The 27,337-nt window shown below is 45.5% G+C and overlaps 2 protein-coding genes across 7 annotated transcripts in view; one reads left to right on the top strand and one right to left on the bottom strand.

Annotated features, from left to right (window-relative positions):
- Positions 1-6,740, top strand: part of VWA1 (von Willebrand factor A domain containing 1) — a 35,506-nt gene extending 28,766 nt beyond the window's left edge. The window contains exons 3-6 of the mRNA XM_029578543.1: positions 558-836; positions 4,101-4,373; positions 5,270-5,539; positions 5,894-6,740. Coding sequence (XP_029434403.1) covers positions 558-836; positions 4,101-4,373; positions 5,270-5,539; positions 5,894-5,934 — 863 coding nt within the window. The 3' untranslated portion in view covers positions 5,935-6,740. The remainder of the gene's footprint in view (positions 1-557; positions 837-4,100; positions 4,374-5,269; positions 5,540-5,893) is intronic.
- LOC115076736 overlaps positions 2,116-27,337 on the bottom strand; it is a 34,147-nt gene continuing 8,925 nt past the window's right edge. For 5 of the 6 annotated variants that reach the window (XM_029578545.1, XM_029578550.1, XM_029578547.1 and 2 more), the window contains one exon: positions 19,200-20,623. In XM_029578545.1, coding sequence (XP_029434405.1) covers positions 20,440-20,623 — 184 coding nt within the window. In that variant the 3' untranslated portion in view covers positions 19,200-20,439. Of the gene's footprint in view, positions 2,554-19,199; positions 20,624-27,337 lie in introns of those variants that run through there. The other variant, XM_029578546.1, reaches the window with a different exon arrangement.

Below are 27,337 nucleotides of genomic sequence, written 5' to 3'. Positions count from 1 at the left end.
AGAAGGCCAGAACATCATTCATTATCATGCCCAGAGCATGAAATATAATGCTTTTTAACTCACTTTACCTTATTTTATCAAGGGGCGTAACAATTAGAGCCATGCACATAGAGTCATGCAGCTTTGTGAGCATTACAAAGGCTTTCATTTATACTTAACAATTCAGAGGGAAAATCATGATAATGCAAAGCATCATAGAAAGCAGGGCAAAGGCCTTGGACCTGAACTATCATAAATAAGGTTTGTTTTTAATGCTTTTGGAATGTAAGGTATTAAAGAATTTGGCAAACATAAGGCTTTTGAAACAGGTGTTTCAAGTCTGCAACGTACCTGATCTGTGTAAATGACTGAATATATCTGAAGATATTCATCTCAGCAATTTTTCTCAAGTTCCTGGAAACGTATTGGGGGTAGTTAGGGAATATTTGACTGTTTGCAAACCTCCTGACTTTCACAGAACTGAGGCCAGTGCCATTAAATATTGAGAGGCTTCCTTGTTATTAACATTAGGCTGACTGTGCTGGCATTTCTGGATTTTTTTGTTTTTCATTTTTCAGAGGTTATTCGAGCAAAAAGGCTAAAAGCTGTGGACATCACCAGTAACAGCTTTCGGTTGACGTGGCCACAGCTCCTGTCCTCCAGCACGGGGCATTATGTGCTGGAATATGCACCAGTGTCTGATGCCAGCCGGAAGCTGCGGAAGGCTGTGCCAGGGGATCACACAGGAGTGACAGTGAGCAACCTTGCCCCAGAGACCACCTACGAGGTTACACTCATCCCAGAGTCCAACATCCAGTACCTGCACCCTCAGAGCACCCGGGTGACCACTTTAGAAGGTACAGGCCACCTCTTCCTATTCTTGTACATGTGCTGAGCTTCATAGGTCTGGCGTATAGCGGTAGGCCAGTGCTGCTAGATTAAGAGAATTTGATCCAGGTAGCAGAGTTTTGAAGGAGGGCACAAGGCTTACAAATGCATTTTTAAAACGAGATAATGATTGGACAGCTATTAAAAAAAGGACAATATCATACTCTGAAATCTATTAAGGAAAACCTATGAGAAAGGAGGAAATCAGGTTTGTGGCCATGTTGGACAGAGGGGAGCCATCCTACAAAAACATTGGCATTTTATGAGTAGACCCACAGGCTGATGCCATTTTGAGAGAGGCTGCTGGTATCGATCCAAAAATCACAGAGAGACCACTTAACTGCTGTTCTTTCTAGAGTCACAGAATTGTGGGGACTGTCATGTATACCATTTTGAAAAACAAAGCAAAACTGAAAAAAGCCAAATTAACCCCAACAAAATGGATAATATGTGAAGAGCAGAGGTAAAATAACCATGAGGTTGGCTTGTGACACATTTGGAACTGGTTGGAGAAGGTTCTTTTTCACTCAGTGCACGGTTGGACTCTGGAGTTTGTTGCCAGAGGATGTGGTTAGTGCAGTTAGTATAGCTGTGTTTAAAAAAGGATTGGATAAGTTCTTGGAGGAGAAGTCCATTAACTGCTATTAAGTTCACTTAGAGAATAGCCACTGCCATTAGCAATGGTAACATGGAATAGACTTCGTTTTTGGGTACTTGCCAGGTTCTTATCGCTTGGATTGGCCACTGTTGGAAACAGGATGCTGGGCTTGATGGACCCTTGGTCTGACCCAGTATAGGCATGTTCTTAACCAAAATGTCAAATTGTGAGGAGTCACACTCTACTTTATTGTAAAAATATAGCTGTGGAGTTGAACAAAATAGAAAACATAACACATACATTAAAATATCTAAGAAGAGTAATGCATAACACATGAAAAAATACTCAACATAGAAAAGGTCCATCCAGTCTGCCCAGCAATCCTATGGTAGCATCTGCTGCGCCCATACTGGTCACCCCCTTACTTAGTTTCCCAAACCATCAAACATGGCCATGTTTCAGCCAAATGCCTGCATCAGGGGATGTACTCCCAAAATTCCTTTCAAAAAACAACAAAGCAAGCCAAAACTAATGGGAAAGAAGCCCATAGACATCAGAAACGCCACTGGTTACACTGAACGATGGAAATAGTTATTCAGAAAGAGCAGGAACTGTATTACATGCCTATGCTATGATACTAAGCAGTCAAAATGTAAAGCCGAGAGGTGTTGGACAAGGACACGAACTGCAAAACAACAAAACAAGCAAACATCTCTCATATGACATGAGGAACAAGATATAGCTAAGGAAAAAGTGACAAAATTAATCATGAAAATGAATTAAAAAACTTAAAACAAAAAAAAGCAAACATTAAGATAAGTATATAACATTAAACGTGAGACCCCCCACCTTTTATTATAGTGCTTATAATACATATTTAAATGCTGGATGCTTTCTGTTTTGTTCAGCTGTATTTTCACAATAAGGTGGAGGGGGACTCCTTGAAATTTGTATATTGGTGTTTGCCTCCGCTCTTCACACTGTCTGTTTGCCGCTCTACCATGTCACACAGAAACAGAAACCGTGAGGAGAGCTGGGGTCCATGGTGGATGCTGTCACGTTCTCTGGTTCTAGGATCATGATTTACACTACGAAAAAGAAAATCAGAGCATGAGGGAACAGGAGAGGGCTGCCCACATAGGGCGTAATGTGTGTGTGGGGGGGTGATCTCTCATTTTTAACTGGGAGTAAGTTTCCCTTCATGGGGCTACAACTAGAGAAGCCATAAGTATGAGGTAGGGTGAGCCCTCCGGAGCCTCATTTTTACCCTTTGTAATAACAGGCGAGAATTGAATTTCTCACTCGGTATTAATGTGAGAGAGTGCCATTGTCAGGAGGTCTTTTTTTTTTTGACCCCTTTAATTTGCAGCTCTTGTGGATTTCTTCGCCTTATTTCCCTACGCCCCTGTCCCTGCTCAGATTCCAGCCCAAGCCCGCCCTGGGAGCCCGGTACTGGCCACCCAGTCAGTGGGCCGGCTCGTGAGGAGGTAGGCATGGAAGGTCATCGAGCAGCCTTGGATAAAGTAGGCAACATTGGCTCTCAGATGTTTCTGGTCCAAAATACGTGGCGGCGTTTTTATCGTCCCACTGGCACTGTACAAATGTTTTTTTCTATTATGAACAAGCTTTACGTGTAGAGACAATGTCTTCCTTGGGAGACCAGTTCCTATCACAAGCTCCATTCGTAGGGAAACAAATGTTTGCAGCTTGCCTGGGGCCTGTGCTCTGCTGCGTTTAATATCGGTGTCCCCTTCAGCTTTTACCAAGAAAAGCAGGAGCAATTTCATCTTTCCAGTCTGCAGGATTTAACTCGAGACCTTAAAACAAATTAGTGGCTGGAAAGGAGCAAATCCAGAGGATCCCTGTTTGGTGCAGCTGTGACCTGGAGTTATTTAGTAATGTCTGGAATGGATTTTCAGCTACAACTGCCGCTTATTAAAACATAAAACAGCAACTGATTAGTTACCTTGCCAAAACTTCTGCATTCAGCATGGCGGCAATAAATAATAATAATAAAAAATTAAACATTCCTTTGCAAAAGATACAGAAACCTCAGCCAGCTGCAATTATTTTTTCATTAAGATATAATTAAGCGGCAATCCTCCCATGTTATGCAGAAAATGTAGCAGCATGTCTAGGTGGGATAAGAGGCTCACCCGTTCACCCTTGGCTTCGGGCCGTGAGTGAGACGAGCGAGTACGGTAATATACTCATTCATTATAATTACTTTTAACTTTCTGGGGGAATGGATGACTAATCTGAAAGCTGAGGCTCCACAAAGAGAATTGATCCAACTCTCAAACTTGCATTTCAGCCAAGAGATACGGCTTCTAAGGACACCCCCCCCCCCCCCCCTCAGTAAATCAGGCCCCCTCGCTAGCGTTCTGCATGCAGGTAGCAAGGGCCTGCAACAGTACCTGGGAACCTGTTTCCAGTAAAACTGGCAGATCTCCAGCAGCATGCTTAAAAACCTGCCAGCACAGCTCTGCACGACCCTGGGACAATGCTAGAGAGAACCAGATTGTATCCTTTCACCTTTTGTTGGCGTGGAAGCTACATTTATGCTTTATACCAGTGCTGTCTGTTTTGAACATTAAAATAATTTTCTTCCTTTTGTTCTATATTTGTCCACCAGAGGCAATCAGTCCTGCCCAGATTCTGATCTCTGATTCACGGGCACACAGTTTTCAGGTCAGCTGGGCACCTACGCTGGACAGTGTGGTTGGCTATCATGTCCTTTATGGTCCCCTGCCTGGGAACGCTGTCAACCTGCTGGAAGTGGAGGGGAACCAGAACAGCACCACTGTGGACCAGCTGCTGCCCAACACTACATACCTGGTGACAGTGGCAGCCCTCTATAAGTCGGGCAAAGAGAAAGCTTTGTCAGCTAAAGCTTGCACTCAGGAAGGTAAGCTAATGAGGCAATGCTTGAGAACCCCCGAGATAAATCTGGAGGCAAAATAGTGGGAACTGCCTTAAATCCTGATGGACTAAGAACAATTTATGAGGGGGAAAGTAGAAAAATAGTACATTTTACAACTGAAGAGAAGGGCATCTTCCTCCTGGATGAGACAATGGTGGAATGCCAACCTTGGAGAACTGAAGGGGATGGGTCAGTGAATGCAGGGCTCTACTTTCCAATGGGGCTGTCACCTTGCAGATGTACTGATGCCTTTTAGCTTACAGCGGAGTACAAACTGTTGTGTGTAGAGCATTTTAACTGTATCCTCTGGCTCGTTCCTCTGCACTCATCTGTTGTTATTGCAAGGTATATCATTGTGTTTATTAAAGGACAAAGCATTGACACCTGTCCCGAGGAGCTTATATTGTACTGAGAATATAAACGCAGCTTTGGGAGCAATTTCCAATAAAATACACTATGTGCAAGGTGCATGTTCCTTCCCATTGAAAACAAGCAGGTGTTTGTGGCAGGGGAGGGGTCAAAATGCACACATCAGTGGGAGTCCCACATCTGTGCACTATTTTCCTCCCCCGCGGTAATGTCCCTCTTTTCAATGCACCTAAAAGTGTGCATGCTATGGCAGCTGCACCTCTCTTTAGCCGCCGTGTCAGTCTGGCCGCTTTACCCTTGGAAAATGTCCAGTTTCCTATGGCCAATATTAATGGCAGAGGGAGCTAGACAAACTCTGGGCACTCAACCATTTGGCCCATTCTTTGTTGGGGTGCTTCAGTACATTCTGATGTAAGCTTAAAGAGTATCTTCTCAGAATGCAACAAGTGATGCCTTTTGTCCAGCTGGTGGTTCTGGTAACAGGATGGCTGCCTCCTCTCTTTCTTTGACAGAAAATTCCAAAGTTCGACACCTCCGATTTGAAGACATGGGCCCAAACAACCTGAAAGCCTCATGGGATGCAGCCGATGGCAATGTCCTGGGTTACCAGGTGAGGTGCCGGCGACAGGCTGGGTCTTCGTCCCTGGTGAGCGTGGCGGCACAGGTCCACAACGTGCTGCTGACTGATCTTACAGCGGGGACATCCAGCAAAATCTGCGTAAAACCCATGTACAGCAGCATGGCAGGAAGGGGGCTGTGCCGGACGGTGCATGTTCAGGCAGGTAGGTCTACCTCCTTGCAGGGACTTGACAACTAGAGTAGTCCTTGTAGGGAGACCTAGAACATAAGAATTGCCAAACTGGGTCAGACAAAAGGTCCTGCTAATTCGGCATCCTCTCTCTACAAGTGGCAAGCAGCTAATGTTGCAATACCAACTCAGACCCAGGGAACATTCACTAAAGGAGGAAAAAAATATTCTACTAAATAATCTCTCATTCTATGCAGATTTATTCTGATGAATTTTTCATCTGCTTTAAGCTGTTTTCATGCATTTCATGTTCATAAAAAGTAACTTGCAAGTGCATGCTCTTCTGAAAAGTAAACTCATGGCTTAAATCTTTTCTTTCTATTTTTAGCCACCTCCGCTAAAGGTTATAAGAGTGCAGAACCAGCGTAAGCCACCAGCGGGGCAGACTGCAAAGGAGCTGGGCTTTGGCGGTGGAGGAGCCATAGTGGGACTGGAGAGCGAGCCTCTCTTCCTCTGTCTGCTTTTCGTCTCCTGTAGCACTCGCTGTTATGCCAATGATCAGTCTTAATCCAATAACTTATAAATTGGGATCGAGTGATGAAGATTCCAGTGTTCATCCAGGACTTGGGCTCTTTCTCGCTCTAATAGGACTTGGCCTTGAGAGCCCACGGGCCCGAGTGTTCAGCATTGCTTTACTGCAGTATCATTTCTGTGAGCACCGCCGCAAGGCTCGCCACACACCCGGGCTGGAATTCCTCACTGTTGCCTTCACTTTCATGCGATTCTGGCATCGCATAATTTGACGCGGGCCTCCTGATTTTGCCTTTCAGCTTTAGGGGTTCCAGATGGGGCCTGGACCTGGCCCATGCTCTTTTCGCACTTACTCTGTTATTTTAACAAATTTGACTTTGTAATCCAAGGATGCTCCATTCTTCAGGTGCAAATTCCTTTCCTAGTTGCAGTGGGGCTGCTCCATCATTCCCAGGCCTTGACGTTGGGAAGAATTCTTACTCTGGAAAGTGGAGGCTGCTCCCAGCCCGTGCATTCCGCTTCTTTGCTAAAGATTTCTGAAATCTGTATATTGTGACTTGTATAGTGGGTGGGTTTTATAAAGCACTTGCCCTCCATGCTGAACATGCCGAAGCCTATAATTTGTATAATGGAATTTATTATCTAACAAAACAATTCTAGCACTGCATTTATTTAAAGCAAAATAAACAAAATAGGAAACACCACTGGGTAGTGCTTTCTATATGGGGAAGTTCCTCTGGCTGAAGTAAACATAATTAGATTTTTTTTTTTTAATTTATGATTTTATTGGGAAAACAAACATACATCATTGTTCTAATACATCCATAAATACTCAAATAAACATTCTGCCAGTTTATCTTCAACAATGTTAGTTTAATCTCCTAATTCCCCCCTTTAAAGGTGGGCTAAGTCATCATTACTATTGCATTGGTGAACAATCAGGCTCCTATACAGTCCTGTAACATAATTTGATTTTAACTGAGAGAACTGCCAAGTTGACTCCTGTGATTTAGCTGGCCCAGCAGCGAGGATGTCTTCGATGCCTGCTGAGGGAGAGTTTGAACCCTGCCTCCTTCACCCACACTAAACAGAAGGACAAAGCCTTTTTCCGGCAGTCGCCTTTCTTTCTCATTCTGCATTTGCTGTGGAACTGACGAGATGCACTGGTGCAAGCTGGTTTGGAGGTAGAGTGGAATTGGTCTCTGCTGAGTGGCTTTTCTCAGAAGCATCTCTTGTTTGAGAGGTTGAAAGAGCCGCTGGAAGTAATCCGTGCTCATAATGCCCTTGCATAGTACAACAAAGCACGATCTGAAGAGAGTTCCGTACTGAGCGGCTCTTAATAGCATGTTATCCTGTAAAACGTGGCTAGCTTCACCCTAGTTTTGGCCAAGAGCTCACTGGATGCTTGATACCACTAAAGGGTCTGATAAGATTTAGAGACAAGTTGGCTAGAAAGGCTAAAGAGCATTTGGCTAGATCTGAAGGTAGCCACTGCTGGCACAGAGGTTGTTCCAAATGGGTTGAATAAATGTCAGCATAATATTTTTGTGACTAACTTCTTGTAGTTCTCTAGTATTTACTGCATGGATCTCTTTTATCACACAGTATCATGGTGTTTTCATCCATGCACTGAGACATAAAGGAAAATTGTTTTTTACCTGTTAATTTTCATTACTGTAGTACCACAGATCAGTCCAGACTGCTGGGTTTTACCTCCCCTCCAGCAGATGGAGACAGAGAGAGTATTAATGACACTGCCACATAACATGAGGTGCCACCTGCAGCCCCTAGTATTAATCTCTACCCAAGTCAAAATCAAATCAAATACCAATATAATAACTAACATACATCTCCTGAACAAGCAGTTGGAAGTGGAAACCTGGAACATATAGCCATGCCCACACAAAACCCTGTGTAGGACTATCAAAACCTGTGCCATTCTTCAGAGTAATCACAAAATCAGATCGAGCGGACTCTCCAAACCTCCCTTTTCTCCAGAGGGCAGGACTCTGGACTGATGTGTGGTACTACAGGAATGAAAATTAACAGGTAAGAACCATTTTTCCTTTCCCTGTATGAACCCAGATCAGTCCAGACTCCTGGGATGTACCAAAGCTTCCCTAAATGGGGTGGGATTGCGAGAGTCCCACTTGAATCACACTCTCCCCAAAACCCCTGGCTTCTGGGACCTGAACATCCAAATGTCTGGCGAAAGTGTGTAAAGACTTCCAAGTAGCCGCTCTACAGATCTCTTGTGACGAAACTTGCTAACACTCAGCCCAGGAGGTCATCTGAGAATGCATAGAATGAGCGCTTAACCCCTCAGAGACAGGACGACCCTGGCAGATATGCACGGAGCCAATAACCTCTTTCAACCGCCTCACAATTGTGGCTTTTGATGCCTCATGACCCATTTTTTGCACAACTCCATAGCAAAAAAAGATGATCTGACAAACAGAAGCTGTTTGAGACCATCAGGTACTGCAACAATGCACGCTTTACATCCAAACATTGCAACTCTTTTGTCTGAGGTGCCGTAGGATCCAAACTTGGGAAGGACGGAGTTCCATTGCGTGATTTAAGTGGAATGACGACACCTCTTTTGGCAGAAAGGAAGGAACCGTCCTCAAGGAGACTCCTGAATCCGAAAATCTCAAAAAAGGCTCTATGTGACGAGGCCTGAAGCTCTGAGATATGTCGAGCCGTACAAATTGCCCCCAAGAAAACCACCTTCAAAGTGAGATCTTTCATAGTAGTTTGTCTCAGAGGTTTGAACAGGGCAGCACACAAGCTCTTAAAGACTATGTTAAGGCTCCAGGAGGGACGAGGCTTCAAAACCGCAGGACGCAAATGCTTTGCTCCTCAGAGAAAATGCACCACATCCGGATGTGTAGCTAAAGATGCCCCTTGAACCTTACCTCAAGACAGCCCAAAGCCGCCACCTGAACTCTGGAGGAATTAAAGGATAAACCCTTTACCAAACCCTTTTGCTAAAAAGGCCAGAATATGTGCCACCGAGGCTCGCATAGGATCCACCCCTTGCTCTGTACACCAGACCTCAAAAACTCTCCATCCCCTCACATATGCCTAGGAGATGGAAGCCTTCCTGAGCGATGACCCCTTCTGAATAACCCTTATTCCTTGATCGCTCCCTTTCAAAAGCCAAACTGCTAGACAAAAGTGAGCCACCTGATCTGAAAATATGGGGCCTTGACACAGGAGATTTGGCAGGTGAGTTAGAGGCAACGATCATTCACTAACTAGGCTGATCAAGTCAGTAAACCATGGACACCTCGGCCACTCTGGCACAATGAGGATCATTTTGCCTGGATGGACCTCTATTTGTTGCAAGACCTTGCCCACCAGCTGCCAAGGTGGAAACACATACAGAAAGACGTCTGTCAGCCAAGGTAGAACTAAGGCATCTACCTCTTCTGCTCCTCATTCCCTCCTTCGATTGAAGAACTGTGGTCTTGGCATTGCGGAAACTCGCCATTAGATTCGTGCACGGAGTGCCCCATCTACAACTGATGAGGCACATCGCTTCCTCTGACAGCTTCCACTCCGGAGTCCAGCTGTTGTCGGCTCAGAAAATCCGCTTGCACATTGTCCGTGCCCGGTATGTGAGAGGCTGCTAACAGCACTAGATATTGTTCTGCCCAGCTGAGGATATCCCGGGCGTCCTGAGCCACTATTTGACTCTTGGTGCCACCCTGTCGGTTGATGTAAGCCACTGTCATCGCATTGTCCAACAAGACTCTCACCGGCTTCCCCCTCACCAGGGGCAGAAACACCTGTACAGCCAGACATACAGCTCTCGTCTCTAAGTGATTGATGGACCATAGGGCTTTCTCTGTAGACACTGCCATTAGCAATGGTTACATGGAATAGACTTAGTTTTTGGGTACTTGCCAGGTTCTTGTGGCCTGGATTGGCCACTGTTGGAAACAGGATGCTGGGCTTGATGGACCCTTGGTCTGACCCAGTATGGCACTTTATGTTCTTAGACCACTGGCTCTGTACGGAGTGGTCCTAACACACCGCTCCCCATCCGGAGAGACAGGCATCAGTGATGATGATCCATCAGACCGGGATTTCTAGGCCCACACCTCATCTCAACTTGTCTGGAACGAGCCACCATGAGAGACTGGATCTGGCAAACTCTATAAGAAGAAGTGGTAGCTGAAACTGCTCTGACAACGGGTCCCAGCAGGATAGTAAAGCAGACTGTAGATGCCTCATATGAGCAAACACCCTTGCAACCAACTCCAAGCTGGAAGTCATAGACCCGAGAACTTGCAAGTAATCCCAGACCTGCTTCTTCAATAATCCGTGAACTTGAGCTTGCAATTTGGAAATCCGCTCTTTGGTGAGAAATATCTTCCCCCACCTCAGTATTGAAACACACCCCCAGGAATTCCAAAACCTGGGAAGGGAAAAGATGACTCTTAGACATCTCAACTATCTCAGGCGCCGGAGGACTAGGTCCTGTCGTATGTGGTAAACTCCATCTAAGGCTAAATACCGGCAGGAGACCGATAGTCAACAAGTACCGTAAGGGAAAGTTCTGTCCACTGCTTGCCGGCAAAGGATTTCTAACTTTGCTCGGATCAGCAAGTTGTCCAGATAGGGGTGAAGCAAGATCCCGTCCTTCCAGAGAGCTGCAGCCACCATGATCATCACCTTGGTGAAGGTCCTGGGTGCCGTCGCCAGACCAAAGGGCAGAGCAGCAAACTGAAAATGTTCTCCCTGAACCATGAATTTCAGATATCTTTGATCAGGCTGGACTCCTATGTGCAAGTTTGCTTCAATCCAATCCAGAGATGTCAGGTAGTCCCCCCTTGTACACTGAGGCAATCACCGAACGCAGAGTTTCCATTCGAAACTGAGGAACCTTTAGAGCCACATTCACCTTTTTTAAATCGAGGATTGGGTAGAACGTGCCCTCCTTCTTGGGGACTATGAAATAAATGGAATAGCGGCCTGTCCCCTGCTCCTCCAGGGGCACAGGAACAATGGCTCCCAACATGTACAGACAAAATTATATATATATATATATATATATATATATATATATATATATATATATATATAATAAGACGGTTTCCCGCACTGCTAACTTCTTTTCCTTGTAAGTACACAGGGAAACAATGAACAAATCTCTTAGTGGCTGAGCAAATTCTTAAGTGTAACCTTGTTTATTACACTTAAGACCCACTGGTCTGATGTGACCTTGGCCCACTCCTCGAAAAACAAAGCCAACTGGCTCCCTATCGCTGGAAGCGAGGAGTAGACCAGCCTCGCCTCATTGGCTGGATTTGGCTCCACCGCCACCCAGGAGCCTGGGTACGTACAGAGAATCCAAAATAATGTAATTCACCTCTTTTCAACCTAAGCAATCCCAATAAAATGGAAACAAATAGCAAGCCACACAACAATCCCTCTTGGGATCTTAATGCTAGCATAGTTAAATGAGTCCTTTTTTAAATTTAAAACCGAAAGCTTAAGAACAAAGGTCACAAGTGCATTATCAGCCATTGACCTTGCATCAATCCAAGAAGGCCCTGTACTTCACTTTCCTTACTTGGCAGAACATAAGTCACTCGTATGCATGGCAGGTCTGGCACCTGAGATATTCTGGGCTGTCGGCTGGACCTAAAACACCAAGAAACATCCCCATCATTTCATCCTGAGTTTGGCCATCAATATTCATTTATTTGAACTTCTTCAGAGGCAAATTAGTTTGGCAAATATCTACCAGTGTCTTTCAAATAAAATGTAGATCTCATTTGCAACTGATTTCCCTTTCAAGGTTCCTAATTAAAAAAAAAAAAAAAAAAAAGGCGGCTGAAAGACAGCAAGCTGCTGCTATTTTGGGATCTCTTCTATTTGATGGACTCCTGCAGTCTCCCTCTTCCTGCCTTCCATCCTCTCACCAGTGCAGGCTCCTGCCGCTCTATTTCAAAGTCATTAATTAGCAAGCCAAATACATTCCCTTAATTGATGAGCAGCGATGTCTTCCCTGTTACATAGTCCTTGTTTTTTTAATCCATTTAACCTTTTCCAGGGCTGTGCAAACCTGTTTTGTGTGTATCTAACCTATGGGCATATACTGGTTCTGTCTCAGGACAATTCTGCCTCTGAACCCCAACCTCTCCAGATCGCACCAAGACCAACATTTGGTGTTAAGTGAGACCAATCCTTTGCTGACGGGAGGAGACCCGAGATCCTCTCTGGGAAAGAACATGGCTTTCCTGCATGTCCCCTCTGATGAAGTTCAGAGATGCAATTGGCAGCCTCTTCCTTCATATCAGGCCCTTAGCTTACTTGGGTTTCTGAAGCGTTTTCACGTAGATAACCAAAAGTAAGCCACTTTCAAATGCATTCAAGTGCTGTGTACGCTTTGATAGCAAACTAACTCTTCACTAAAACAGGAATTCTTTTGTGATTGGTGAACGGATGATACAATATGCACATGAGCTGCTGTGCTGAGAGGAATGTGCAATGGATAATTGGTGCATCCCTAGCGCTCTGCATTGGGCTCCCAGGCAAAGTGGCTGTGCATCCACAACAGCTGGCTAGAGCTCCCCCCCAGCAGGGCTGTTACCGATTGGTCCTTTCTTGCCAGTGAAAGGACCAACCCCCTTTCAGGACAGCCTTCTGAAAGATGATTGGTCCTTTCACTGACATGTGACTGTGCATGGACCAATTGGCAGTAAATGAAGCCGTGAATAAATAAATATTAAGTACCCTGTGTATGCAGGTTACCAAAATGGACGCTGAATTTATGTGTGTCTGTTTTATCCCGCAGCAGCTAATTTACTGGCACAATATGCTTGCATAATATACATGGCCCTGGGTGTATATATTGTGTGCCCCCCAACCTTTTTTTTTTTTTTACATCAAGACTTTTGCATGGGCAGGCATACAATTTGACAGGTTAAAAAGTGCACGTTGGGTATACGGGGATTTTTTGCATTGCGTGTAAACAGCTAATAGCCTCATCTCCATGGAATTTACATGTGATGAGCGCTATTAGCTACGAGCGAGTTTGGAGGCCCTCATCACCTTATTCCATTGCGGTTATGGATGCACGTCCAAAACGTGCATTCATGCGCTCCTTAACCTGTGTGCTAGGCTCAGCGCACAATATTGCATCGGCCTGACGAGTTGCTCGCAGCATGCACACATCCTGCTAAGCATTAAAAAGGGCTTAGAGGGCAGGAACAGACGGGTAAACATTACTGTTGCAAATACAGAAGACATTATTAAAACATTAATGTATCTTGGGAGGATTTGCATTGTAGTCTACCAGGGAGCATCTCCCCATTATCTGTGCTGAAATGCAGCTTTATGCATCTCCATGCCAAGGATAAAGGGCATAAGTTTGGGCACTAGCAGCATACAGTGAAATTGGCCCCTTTGCTGCCCCCTTGTGGTGTTGCATTGTGTGTACACTATGAATTTTTTAAAAAACTTATCAACGAGAGTGCAACCTCCCTTTCCTTCTTGTTTCTTTTTGAACAGTTATTGACTTCCCTTTAATGTTTAGCTTTGCAGAATGAGCGTAGCATTCATCTGCAGAAAGGAGAAATGACTACTTACCCATTAATTCCCTTTCCTCTGTAAGGGCAGGTCAAATCCAATGAGTGGGTTATGCACCTCTGTCAGCAGTTGGAGACGAAGCAAAAGCTGACATCACAGCCACATAGTCCCATCCCGACATCAGTCTGCCAGTATTCTCTGGAAAAGCCAAACTGTGGACAAAACTGATTATACTTGAACATTACCAACAGCCAACCATTCATGTTCCTCAACCAACAAAACACTGAACTCAGCCAAAAGAAGGAACATATCTAGCAAACTAAGGGCTAGAAAAGCCATTTACCAGTATTCCACAAAGCGCAGGAATCATATTCTGCATAGCTTGCCCAGTCCTGCATAAACATCGGCAGCCGAGGGCAGGTCTGAGATTAAGGAAATCATCAGGTAAGTAGTAATTTCTCCTTCCTCAGTGTTCGGGCAGGTCAATCCCAACACATGGGATGTACCAAGGCTAATCTCGAAAAGGGCAGGAGGCTGCCAGCGGTCCAGTGAAAACCGCCCATGCAAATGTGGCATCCTACCTAGCTCTAACATCAAAGTGGTAATACTTGGAGAAGGTATGCAAAGATGACCATGTCGCCGTTCGGCATATTTCAGCAGATGACAACAAACGAAGTTCCGTCTACGACACCGCCTGAGCCCTCGAGGAGTGTAGTCTAATCTGTTTTGGTGTGGCAACCTCAGCACTCACATAGGCTGCCGTAATGACCTTCTTAACCCAGCGGGCTATCGTTGTCCGTGTCACCAGAGCTCCCTGTTTACCTCCACCATGGAGCACAAACAGGCAATGAGACTTCCAAACAGTGTTAGTCACCTCCAGGTACCACAGTAAATGATGCTTGACGTCCCAGGAACGCAAAAGATGGTACTCAGCATCATATCTGTCCCTGTCCAAGGCAGGCAGAGAAATGGACTGATTCAAAAGAAACTACAAAACTACTTTGGGCAAAAAAGAGGGCATAGTATCAAGTTGAACTGTACCCAGAGTCATACAGAGAAAAGGCTCACAGTAGAAAAGAGCCTGCAGCTCAGACACCCAATGTGCCAAACCGATTGCCACCAGAAAATCCATCTTCAAGTTAATCAGCCGCAGTGGTTGAAAGGCTGGACCTGCCAAAAAACTCGAGGACCAAGCTAAGGTACCACAGAGGCACCGGAAGCTGCAATGGGGAGCGAAGATGCTTAACTCCCTACAAGAAACTGGATACATCCAGATGGGAAGACAAAAACTCTCTATCGACTCTCCCCCTATAACAAGCCAGGGCTGCAACTTGAACCTTCAAAGTGATAAGGGCCAAACCTTTAAGCAAGCTGTCCTGTTAAAATCCCAAAATCAAAGGAATATTCAGCTTTGGTGGTTGAGAACCTCACTCAGAACAATAGGCCTCAAAGACCCTCCAAATTCTAACGTAGGCTAGAGAAGTAGAAAATGTCTAGGCCCGAAGAAGAGTGGAAATTACATCAAGCAAAAAACCCTGCTTCAACAACCAAGCCCTTTCAATGGCCAAACCACAAGACAGAACTGATCTGGCTTCTTGTGCAAAATGGGCCCCCAATACAACAGATCCATCCAAAATGGTAGCCTGAGGGGACTGCCCACCAGAAGTCTCTGGAGATCAGCATACCACAGCTTTTGAGCCCAATCCAGAGCTACTAAAAGGACAGCATTAATTTGACTTGCAATCTACCAGAGGCCAAGGCGGAATGCATACAGAAGGGTGCCACATGGCCACTTCTGAACAAGAGCATCAATGCCCATTGCTTTTGGGTCCCACCTGCAACTGAAGAAGCGTGGAATTTCTGCGTTGTTGATTGCCAACAGGCCTAGATCTGGAAGGCTCCAGTGGTTCATCAGGAGCTGAAGGGCTTCTTCCACCAGTTCCCATTCTCCTGGGTCCAAGTTTCTCCTGCTGAGGAAATCGGCTCTGATATTGTCCTTTCCAGCAGTGTGAAAGGCGGATATGCTTAGGAGATGTTGCTCTAGCCGCTTGGTGAACCGCAGGTACCCCAACCGAACCGCTCTTGCCTCCAGGTTGTTGATGTTCCATTGTTGCTCTGCTGCATTCTAGTGCCCTTGTACCACCTGACAGTAAGCTCCCCAGTCCTGGAGGCTCGCATCTGTCATGAGTACCAACCAATCCGGCATTGTCAGGGAAATTCCCTTCCTGAGATGATCTGCCTGTAACAACCAGTCCAACTGGGATCTCGCCTCTAATGAGAGAAGCAGCCTCACTGCATAGTTCTGCGACTGAGCACTCCATCGGGAGAGTAACACATGTTGAAGAGGCCGCATATATGCCCTCGCCCAGAGAACCATTTCTAACGTGGCAGCCATCAACCCTAGGACCTGCAGATAACACCACTTGCTTGGACAAACAGAATTCCACAGGGATCAAACTCGCAGCCTCAAAGTGTGGATCCGAGACTCCAGCAGAAGTACTCTGCCCTGCCTTGTATCAAATCGAACCTAGAGATACTCCAGGGTCTGAGACGGATACAAATTGCTCTTGGCCAGATTCACCAACCAACCTAGTTCCTGAAACAAGGATACTACCCTGCGGGATGTGCAAAGACTCCCTTCCACTCTCTTGGCTCAAATCAACCAGTCATCCAGATAGGGGTGAACTAGAATGCCTTCCTTGCAGAGAGCCGCCACTATCACCCCCATGATATTGGAAAAGGTCCTGGGCGCTGTGGCTAGCCTGAAATGCAAGGACTGAAACTGGTAATGATGGTCCAGAATAGCAAATCAGAGGAACCACTGATGTTCCCGACAGATGGGAATATGCAGATATGCCTCCGTCACATCCAGAGATGTGAGGGACTCCCCTGCTTGAACTGCCATTATGACAGAGCATGCTGTTTCCACCCTGGAATGCATGACTCGTAAATGTTAGGTGACGCCCTTGAGATCCAGTATGGACTGAAATGACCCTTCTTTCTGGGGCCTGACAAAATAAATGGAACAATGGCTCATATTTCTCTGCGATTTGGGAACAGGAATCACTGCTTTCAGGTTCAACAGCCATTGTAATGTCGTTTCCACTTCTACCCTCTTCTGAGGGATGTTGCATGGAGACACAATGAAAGCATCAGAGGAATGTGAAGAAATTCTAGAGTATACCCGTCCTGAGTCACTTCGAGAACCCATTGATCTGAAGTAATCTGGAACCAGCTGTGATAAAAACAAAAAGAGATAGACAACCACCTAACTTCTGCACCAACAGGTGAGCCTGCAAACCATCATTGGGAAGACTGAGGGACTCCACCTCTGGAGCCTGCATCCTTTCGAGGTCCTCGGAGGTGAAAGGACTGAGGCTTGTGGAAGGGATGGGACTCTGGGAAGAACCTCTTCTATAAGGCCAAAATGCTGGTAGTCTCGAGAGCAGCCACTTGTCTGAAAAGACCGGGCAATGGGTTTCTTGTCCACTGGCATTGAGGGACCTGGATCTCTCCCCATTTACTTGCCATTGTTTTTTCAATTCACTGCCAAATAAAGGCGAGCCCTTGAAGTGCAGCTTGGTAAGATTGGACTTTGAAATAGTATCCACCAACTAGTTGCGCAGCCACAGCTGCTGTCTGGTCGCAATAACTGGAACCACTCCTCTGGCAGTTGTGCAAACTAAGTCACAGCCCGCATCAGCTAAAGCGGCAACCCCCGAACCTGGCGCCACCAGAGTCTTGACAAAAGACGCAAGGTAGCCCGAGCTACCAAGGTGCAACAAAAAGCAATTTGCAAGCAAGTTCATTGTCACTGCCTCAAAGGCTTACTTTGGGATAGCCTCACTCCTCCTATCCTGAGCATCCTTCAGTGCCGCACCTCCCTCTACCAAGATGGTGGTACGTTTCTTGACAGAACACACCAAGATGTCCACCCTAGGGAAATGCAACTGCTCTCTGGCCTGCAGATCCAAGGGTTATAAACCTGCCAAGATGCATCCTCCTTTAAAAGATGCCTCTGGTGCACGCCTTTCCAGATCGATCAACTGGATTGCATCCAGGAGGGGAAAGAAACAAGAAGTCTTGCATAGGGTGACCAAAACAGGATCCTTCTTCTGCATCCTCAAGGAGTCAGGCCCAGCCATTCCAAAGGTCTTCAAGGTCTGAGAGATCAAACTCGGCAACTCATCTCTATGAAAGAAACGGAGAAGAGTTTGATATGGCTCCAAATCTGGGGGCAATGTCCCCTTTCTCATCAGAAGGGTCACCAACAGCATCATTGGTATCATCCTGATCCACCTGCATTTGAGCTTAGTCAGGCCGTATTGTGCCATGGTACTTGACCGTGGAGACAGTCGGAGGAGCACTTGGAGTGCACGGACCTACCTATGTAGGCACTGCTGATTCAGAAGACCGCCCTGTACAAATGTCTGCAATCCCTGGAAGAATTCTACCCAGGAAAAGAAGGACAAGTCCATTTCAGGCCCCACAGGCCTGAACCTGATGTCATGCCACCTCAGCCCATGGCTCAATCTAGGAGGGGACACCCCCGTCATATCTCCCTTGGTCCATTCCCCTCAGACCAAGGAGATGGATCATCGCTGGCAAAATCAGAAAGGGGCAAATCTCCCCAAGCATCCAGGCAGCGCTGATACAAGCTTAAAGAAAGCTCTGGCTGGGGGAGCCTGTAAGGAGAAGGTAGTAGGAGATCCGGTGAGGCCAAGAGTGGAGGACTAAGCTGACCGGGAAAGATCGCGGGTTACCTGATCCTCCCCATTCAGAGTTGCTGGAGTGACATCATTGCTAAGAGCCCGGCTGGCTCTTTAAAACCGTTGGCAGTGCAGCACGTAGCCGCCATTGGCGCACAGCTTTGAATGAAATGGGGAGAAAAGGGAAAACACTTCACCACCCACTCCCTCCCCTGTTCTCGGTCCCATGGACACTTACCTATTGAGACTCACTTACCTAAAGAAAATGCCTCACACTAAGCGAAAGGGGAAAATTCGGGGAGCATTGACTAGCTCTCCAGTTTTGGACCCTTCTCAGCTTGCATTAAAGGCTTCCTGACTGGAGTAACTGGAACGTCGGTGGGACACCGGTAGAGCGAACGCACTCCCCCCTGACCTTGGATGTCACCCTGAGCTCCGGCGAGCCAATCAGGCCGGCGCCTCCAGCACAGAGCGACTCGTCCCTGCTTGAGCCGGCTCGAGGAGGTTTACATCTGGAGTCTGATTGTGGAGCAGGTGAGCCCCGGGACGAGTGAGTTTGGAATGGCCGTCCCGAGAGGAGGAGGAGTCCGCGGGTTGCTGGAGACGGGTCCTGGAGGAGAAGAGCTGACCCAAACTGATATTACCATCTTAGGTGACACATTGCGTACGGCTACACAGAGTGAATAGGGTGAGACCCGACCGGAATCCATAGCAGTTAATGTTAACCTTGGGCAATCGGAGGACATAACGCTGGGGAAGGTTTGGTATGCCTTAAAAGCCATTGATATGGCTTTGAAATCAATAGCACAGTTATTAACTGAGGTAAAAAATCAAACTAAGGAGAATAAAAATATGATCCATGCCTTTAACTTGAAAGTACAAGACCACGAGGAACGTTTACAAAAAATGGAGTCCTTACAACAAAACTTTATTAAATCAGAAATGACAATGGAAAAAAGAATTGAGAAAGTTGAGAATAATTCAAGGATGATGAATTTACGAGTGATAAACTTCCCTATGGTCAGATGATTTCACCTGCTGAGCTGTTCAAAACATACATGAAGGAAATATTGAAGATACCTGAGATGGCATTACCTGTATGTACTAGAGTATACTACCTTCCCCAGCCGGGTCGTGAGGTTGAAGGAGACAACATACCTTCTATGGATATTTCTGAATTACTTGAACTATCAATAGAAACAGAAATAAAGGAAAGAAAAGCCATGCTAATAACATTCGCGTTTATATCAGATCGAAAATGTTTTTGAGAAATAGATAAGCCCTATTTTATGGGGCTAAGCTGTGGATGTATCCTGATGTTACTAAAATAACGCAGGAAGGAATTCCTTGTTATGAAAGAAAGGGTTTTTAGTATGGGAGCCTGGATTGTCTTAAAATTCCCCTGCAAATGCTGCGTTAGATATCAGGGAAATAGTTATGTCTTTTTCGATCCAATGCAATTGAAAGATTTCCTGTTGGGTCACCCCAATTATGTTCCTGTCAAGTGATCGACTTAAAGAAATAGAGTAACTCCCCTATCTAATTTGAGTATATGGAAATTGTTTGTTATTCGCTCTTATATTCTCTTGCCCCCACAATTCCTATATTAAGGTGCGTAGAAATTTTTTTTTTCTATCTAAGAGATGTGATATATGGGCATTTATCTTCCTCAGTATATGTACCGAATTTCTTTTGAAATATTTCATGTAATAATCTGTGAAATTTGAAAATTAAAAAATAAAAAAAAAAAAAAAAAAAAAGAAGATGGTGGAAAACACAGCAACTAACTGGCATGCCCAGTAGCCACATCAGCCTTTAAGAATTAATCCCACTTAATTTTCATAGGGTTCACAGTTACATCTGTGGTAAGCCTGCACAAGGTCTAATTTAACAAACACATTAATGAAACTGAACGAGATTCTGCCTTCCCCAGCCTCCTAATCTGTACTGCTTAGATCAAGTTAAACTTTTCATTGGCTTCAGCACTTTCCACTCCAAGTTTTAATGCTGGTCACAAATGATTTTACAAAATGTTTCAATGAGTGGCTGTTTGAATTATTACAAAAAAAACAAACAAACAAAAAAAGGGAATGGTTCAGCACGCTCTCTCTTCTGTTGATCTACCCTCACTGGGTTTGGAGTTCAGAGCTCAGAGGTGACTGTCCTGGTAAAACAAGTCCATATCCGTGGGCTTCAGGTGCTCCTGGAAGTCCCTGGAACCTGCAGCCAGCTCCTGGCGGTAGTCATACAGGGCCTGGAAGTCCTTGCTATTCCTCACTAGTTCATTATTTTTGCGAGCTTCGTAATGAAACTGAGAGCCCTTCATCTCGTACCTACAGAGCAGAGCAAAAAGCATTAGATTATACAGAAAGGGTATAGAAAGTCAAGATTTCTTTTTGACTCTTCAAGTTTCCTTGTGCTCCTTTGTGCTGTACTTGCAGCTCATTACAGAATAGAATGTATGGGAGAAGCTAGGCAAACTGAGGTACATCCCAGCATACTGAGGGAGCTCAGATGTGCTGGCGGGTCCGCTGCGCGACCTGTTCAATAGATCCCTGGAAATGGGAGTGGTGCCATGGGACTGGAGAAGAGCGATGGTGGGCCTGCTTCAAAAGAGTGGTAGCGAGAGGAGGCTGGAAACTACATGCTGGTGGGAAAATTAATGGAGACTCTGCTGAAGGAAAGGATAGAGAACTATCTACTGTCAGGAAGATTGCTAGACCCAAGACAGCATGGATTCGCCGGGTCAAGATCCTGTCAGACAAATGTGATTGATTTTTTTAATTGGGTGACTAGAGAATTGGAATGAGGAAGAATGCTCAATATGATTTCAGTAAAGCTTTTGATACGGTTCTGCATAGGATGCACATGAATAAAATGAGAAGCTTGGAAGTCAGTGCCAAGATGGTGGAGTGGATTACAAACTGGCAGGAGACAGTGTGTAAGGGTAAATGGAACCTACTCTGAAGAGAGAACCGTGTTACACAGAATGCCACAGGGATCGGTTTTGGGACTGGTTCTGTTCAATATCTTTGTGAGAAATATAGTGGAAGGGATAGAAGGTAAAGTTTGTCTATCTGCAGATGATACTAAGATCTGCAACAGAGTGGACATGCCTGAAGGAGTAGAAAGAATGAAAGGAAAATTGGTTCTTAGCTACTAATTTTCGTCCCTGTAATACCCCAGATCAGTCCAGACAAGTGGGTTTTGCATCCCTACCAGCCGGTGGAGGCAGAGGCCAAAACTTTGAGGCACTGCTACATAACTGAGAGTGCCCCCTGCAGTCCCTCAGTACTTACCTATACCCATGACAATGAGTAGAGAAAACTGAATCCCAAACTAGGGTTTGCCATCTCAGGTTTGGAGCCCCCTAACCGCTTAACCTCAGTGGCTCAACCTATTTACATTTTGCGGATACAATCTGAAAATCCAAACAGGAAATGTGGTCTTTTGGCAGAAAGGGGCTGGGTCTCTGGACTGATCTGGGGTATTACAGGAACAAAAATTAGCAGGAAAGAACAAGTTTTCCTTTCCTGTTCATACCCAGATCAGTCCAGACAAGTGGGATGTACCCAAGCAAGCACCCCTACTCTGGGTGGGACCCTGAAAGACCCACATGCAATACACTCTCACCAAATGCGGCATCTTCCTGTGCCCGAACATCCAAACGGTAATGTCTGGTGAAAGTATGGAGCGAAGACCACAGCGCAGCTCTGCATATCTCCTGAGGCAAAAGCACCTGACACTCCGCCCAGGAGGCAGCTTGCGCTGCCCTAGACTGTACGTGCAGACCTAGCAACGCTACTCGACCTTTACAAATATAAGCCGAACAAATGCTCTCTTTTAGCCAATGCAAAATCTTGGCTTTAGAAGCTTTGATCCCTTTTTTTTTTTAATTTTATTTTTAATGAATTTTAACAAAAAACATAAGAATACTTGTACCAGAAAAAGGAAGTGTACAACACCAAAATTATATAGAGAATCTCAAAACAGAAAAAAAATCCTATACATATTCCTCTAAATAATAAGAAAATGAGGAAATAAGAGCAGAAATTACAATGCAAATATGAAAAAAGAAATAGAGAAGCACATTCAACACCATTCTACCCTAATTAGCCGATCCCACATAAGAGCAATCTCTAGGCATGTGAATCAAGGAATGACCGCAGTTGAGAAGGTTCGAAGAAAACATAATAATTAGTATTAAGATGTTTAAGCAAACATTTACAGGGGTATCTCAATAAGAATTGTGCCCTCATAGAAACTTTTTTCTACACTCTTGAGTTGTTCTGGTAACATCAGGGTCTAGCGGTATTTTCTGACCATAAAACGGATGTAGCCTATTGCGAAAGAAAAATCTAAGAACTAAGTTTCTATCGCTTAAAAAAAGCAAAAGAGACCAGCAAAGTCTCTCGTGATGATTCGAGTATATCTGTCAAATTCAAAGGCAAATCTGGAGATTATTTCCAGTTGCATCTTCCTCCCGTTGTGGCAGATAATATGCCCTGGTAATAACCGGCATAGCGTCCAGCGGAAACTTAAGAACATGAGAAATATTGTTTTTAAACCAATCTAAAGGAGAAATCATTTTAATAAGGGGAAAATTAGGAACCCTCAGGTTCAAATCTCTCAGAATTCTCAATATTCTCCAACTTCTTGGTACAATTCAGGTCAGACTGAACCAGTTTCTGTTAATTTTCTCAACCAAGGAAACCCGGGAGTCCAAACCTTCAGCCTTTGCACCACAAGATGATTGGTTAAAGAGGAACTAGAAGGCTTCCAAAGTAATCAGAGCAGTCTTTAGTGCCAGGCATACCTTGTTTTCCCACACCGACGTCCGCCCATGCTACGTCCAAAGAGAAAGAGAAATTCTCTAAATCCTCGGACGAGGCAGCAGCGGCTGAATCTTCGACTGCCCTGACATCCGCACCTCCAGAGCAACCTCGGAACTAACCGGGGAGGGCTCCATTCCAACACGAACCGTGGTGAAAGGAGGAGATAGCGTTATCGGCACATCGGGGCTCAATGATATCTCCTCAGCCAGCGGGAGCGCCGTTTGCTTGGCGTCTGACCCCGCACAGGTGTTCGCTCCCAGAACACTGTCGGTGGAACGGTGAAAAAGCCCTCAATCCGAGGTTGAAGTAAGTCCAAAGAGGGAGAGTTATAAATATTCTCCCTCAGCTAGGCTTTCCGTTTAGTGTACGGCTTATTTAATAGAGAGAGAAAGAAAACGGAGCAGGGAGAGAGCTCTCTCAGCTTGCTTCTCAATCGGCAGCCATCTTGGTCTGGCTTTGATCCCTTTCTTTGCCCCACCAAAACAACAGAAAGAGATGGTCCTGAGGAGGAAGTGACGTCATCCAAACAGATGGCAGCCTAAACCCGAGTCTCCTCCGATGACCGACAGAATCTATCTTCATCAAGCCCCCTAGCTAGACGCCCGAGGTGTCAACTACAACCTTATGTTATAGGAAGAGTAGCAGATGACGACCAGACGAAAAACGTTTGATTTCACGAAGTACTCGTATCGTAAAATTGGGCTGGAAGGAGAGCCGCTGGAATCCAACATGGCGGACGCACCGGAGGCCGATGAGAATCCGGCGGTCGGCCGGGCAGATTCGCCGCATGAACATCTTGAATTACCAACCAGGTCCGAAATGCGGGGTTGGTTTGCGGACCTGAAAAAAGAAATTGCGGCCAACACTGCGGATATCAAGACCTCGATTGAGGAGCTTCGCGGGGACATAGCAGAACACGGTCGGCGCATATTCGAAGTAGAGACGAGAGCAGAAGCCAACAGCGACGGAATAAAAATTGCCCGAGAGCGTCTGACCACGCTACACAGCGAGATGGAACGCCTTCAGGACAAAGTCGAGGACCTTGAAAATAGGTCCAGACGGCAAAATCTCCGCTTTCGCGGCATACCGGAGCTTCCTGACTATGCTGACTGCGCAGCTGTAGTGGTTCAAATCAGCACCATGCTGCTTGCTGAAGGTGAGGTGGATAAGGCCGCAGATCCAGTTGCCACTGTTCAAATTGTGCGAGCTCATAGAGTGCTGGGCCCAAGGGGCAATAATGTGCCTAAAGATATCATAGCTTGTTACCAGGATTTTGGACTCAAAGAAAAAATCGCGAGTATAGCGAGACGGCAGGCCACGTGGCAGTGGCAAGGGCACGAGCTCATGATTTTTATTGATCTCGCGCCATCTACCATCAGGAAACGGAGGGAATTCCAGCCTATAACGGGGCTTCTTAGACGAGAAAATATCCGGTATCGCTGGCTGTTCCCGTTCGGGATCAGCTTCGCCGTAAAAGGGGCATCGCATAGAGTGAGGACACCCGTGGAGGCTTCACAAATTTTAAAAGAGGCGGGATATCGTGATTGTGCAGAATTACCGGCGCCTCCGCCGCCTAGTGCCCGCAAAGAGGAACCGCCGAGGTGGCAAAGAGTAAATAGGGGAGACAAAAGGTTGCGCCGACAACCGGAGCAAGACCCACACGGGTGAGAACCTGCAGGATGTGTAATCCTTTACCAGTTATTTTTTCCCTTGATGGTCGTGGCTGCTCCGAATCGGCTACAAGAGAAAGGCGCTGTGCCTTACGGCCATTACATTCACTGTTTCAAGTTTTGCCTGCTCGGAGCACTGACTTTCTGTCTCCTTCGTTGGTATAAATGTTATTACAAGTTACTGGACTCATATCAATATGGTTTTCGTTCAGGGGCTCTTCCTGAGCTATAAAAAGGGGAGCCTTAAAGTATTGCTTGATGATTTTTATAAGTTTTGTAAGATGTCGGGTGGAAGGCAACTGTTGGTATGATTGTTTCCTCCTTTTCACTGGCAGTATGTTCCTCAAGCGAGGAATATGCGGCAGAAGGGATGGGAAAGCGGGGAGGGGGGGGGGAAATGAGGTGGGACCAAGCTATTATGTTTTGTTTCTATGTGTGAGGGTACACCTAAACTTACAGCAAAGCCGGCAGAACCGCATTATTGTACACTGGGGTTCAGGGGTTTCTTCTATAGGAAATATTATTCAGATGTTATGGCAAATATAAATATTTGGTCTCTTAATGTTAAGGGGCTGAACTCGCCACTTAAACGGCAGTCTCTATTTTCTGACTTGGCTTACCATAAGGTTATGATTGGGATGGTCCAGGAAACACATTTAAAAAAGAGATATGAACGCTTACTTCAACATCATGATTACCCAAAGCAATACTGGGCGGCTAGGCCACTGTCTCATAAGTACCTTGGGGTTGGCATTTTAATTCACAGAGACCTCATGTATGAAGAAATAGCATGTTATTCAGATCCAGAGGGTAGATATCTAATGGTGATCATTGCTATTGGTGGGGAAAAATATTCTTTGTTAAGTGTATATGCTCCCAATAGCGCTCAGGGACCATACCTAGCTCGCTTATCTCAGATTATAGATCAATGTGCAGAGGGTCACTTGATACTAGGGGGAGACTTTAATCTGACCTCCAACCCTAGTCTGGATAATTCACAAGGGAATACTCAAACTAAGAAGAAAGATCGTAAGAGTTTCCACCGCTTCCTACGAAGGTACAGTTTAATTGATACATGGAGGGTTTGGCACCCCAATCGACGGGGATATACTTTTTTTTCTAAAGCCCATAAGACATATTCTAGAATAGATTATTTGCTGGTTACCAAAAGCTGCTCCAACCATGTTAGCAACCTGACTATAGGGACTGCTACCTGGTCAGATCATAGCCCAGTATCTTTACAGATAGTATTTTCTGCCATGGACCAGGGCATACGGTACTGGAAGCTTAACGACAGCCTGTTGGCAGATGAAGACTTCTGTGACCTTATAAATTCAAATATTCAGGATTACCTACAAATAAATGATACGCCAGAGACGGCCCCCACCACGCTGTGGGACTGTCTTAAAGCAGTAATTAGGGGTCGGCTTATTGCCAGAGGAGCTTATGTGAAAAAACAGAAACAGAGGGATAAGATTGAAATTATTGGGCAGATACAAAGGCTTGAACTTTTACATTCCACTACCGGGAATAACCACCTTTTGGCACAAATGGATAAATTAAGATTGCAATTGGTGGAAATTGAAGCGGCTCAGGTAGCATTCCAACTAGAGCGCGCAAAACAGTCATTCTACGAAGGAGGGAATAAGGCTGGAAGATACCTGGCCCGCAAGTTAAAGGTCAAACAATCTGTACTCAATATTGTAAAGTTAAAAGATGAACAGGGAAAGATAATTACTTCCAATACCGAAATTAGGCAAAGGTTTTTGCGATTTTACACAGCTCTTTATGCAACTAATCCTACTATTCACTCAGCAGAGATAGATCAATACCTGTCGACCACACAGCTCCCCCGGGTATCTCCGGAAGGTTAAAAATTTTTAACTCGGGACGTCACAGGAGCGGAGGTGTTGTGGGCCATAGGGGCTTTGAAACAGGGCAAATCTCCCGGAGTGGACGGCTTTACGGCCGCTTTTTATAAAAAATTCGCAAACACATTAATTCCCCCTCTGGTAAAATTATTTAACTCACTGCAGGGTCAGGGTTCCCTATCCAGGGAGGCGAATCTGGCGGGGGTTACCCTTCTAGCCAAGCCGGGGCGTGACCCTACTTTATGCGGTTCTTATCGCCCCATCTCCTTAATAAATTTGGATATGAAATTACTTGCAAAAATACTGGCACACAGGCTCAATACTTTTCTCCCCGACTTGATCCATCCAGATCAGTCGGGCTTCATTCCAGGTCGCATGGCGTCCGATAACGTCAGGAAGGCGGTTGATGCTATGTGGTGGGCCAAATCCCATCAAATTCCTATGACTCTCCTGGCTATTGATGCAGAGAAAGCCTTTGACTATGTTCACTGGCCCTTTTTATTCCGGACCTTGAGCCAATTTCACTTAGGGGATAGATTCATCATGTGGATACAGAAATTATATGAGGCTCCCACAGCCTGTCTCAAAATTAATGGGGGGTATTCTTTGCCTTTTGCCGTACAGAGAGGGACCAGGCAAGGCTGTCCCCTATCCCCATTATTGTTTGCTCT

The sequence above is a fragment of the Rhinatrema bivittatum genome, chromosome 15 (assembly GCF_901001135.1).
Source record: "Rhinatrema bivittatum chromosome 15, aRhiBiv1.1, whole genome shotgun sequence".
Lineage (NCBI taxonomy): Eukaryota > Metazoa > Chordata > Amphibia > Gymnophiona > Rhinatrematidae > Rhinatrema > Rhinatrema bivittatum.
Note: the sequence above shows the minus strand (reverse complement) of the source record. Positions and strands in the feature narration are given on the sequence as shown.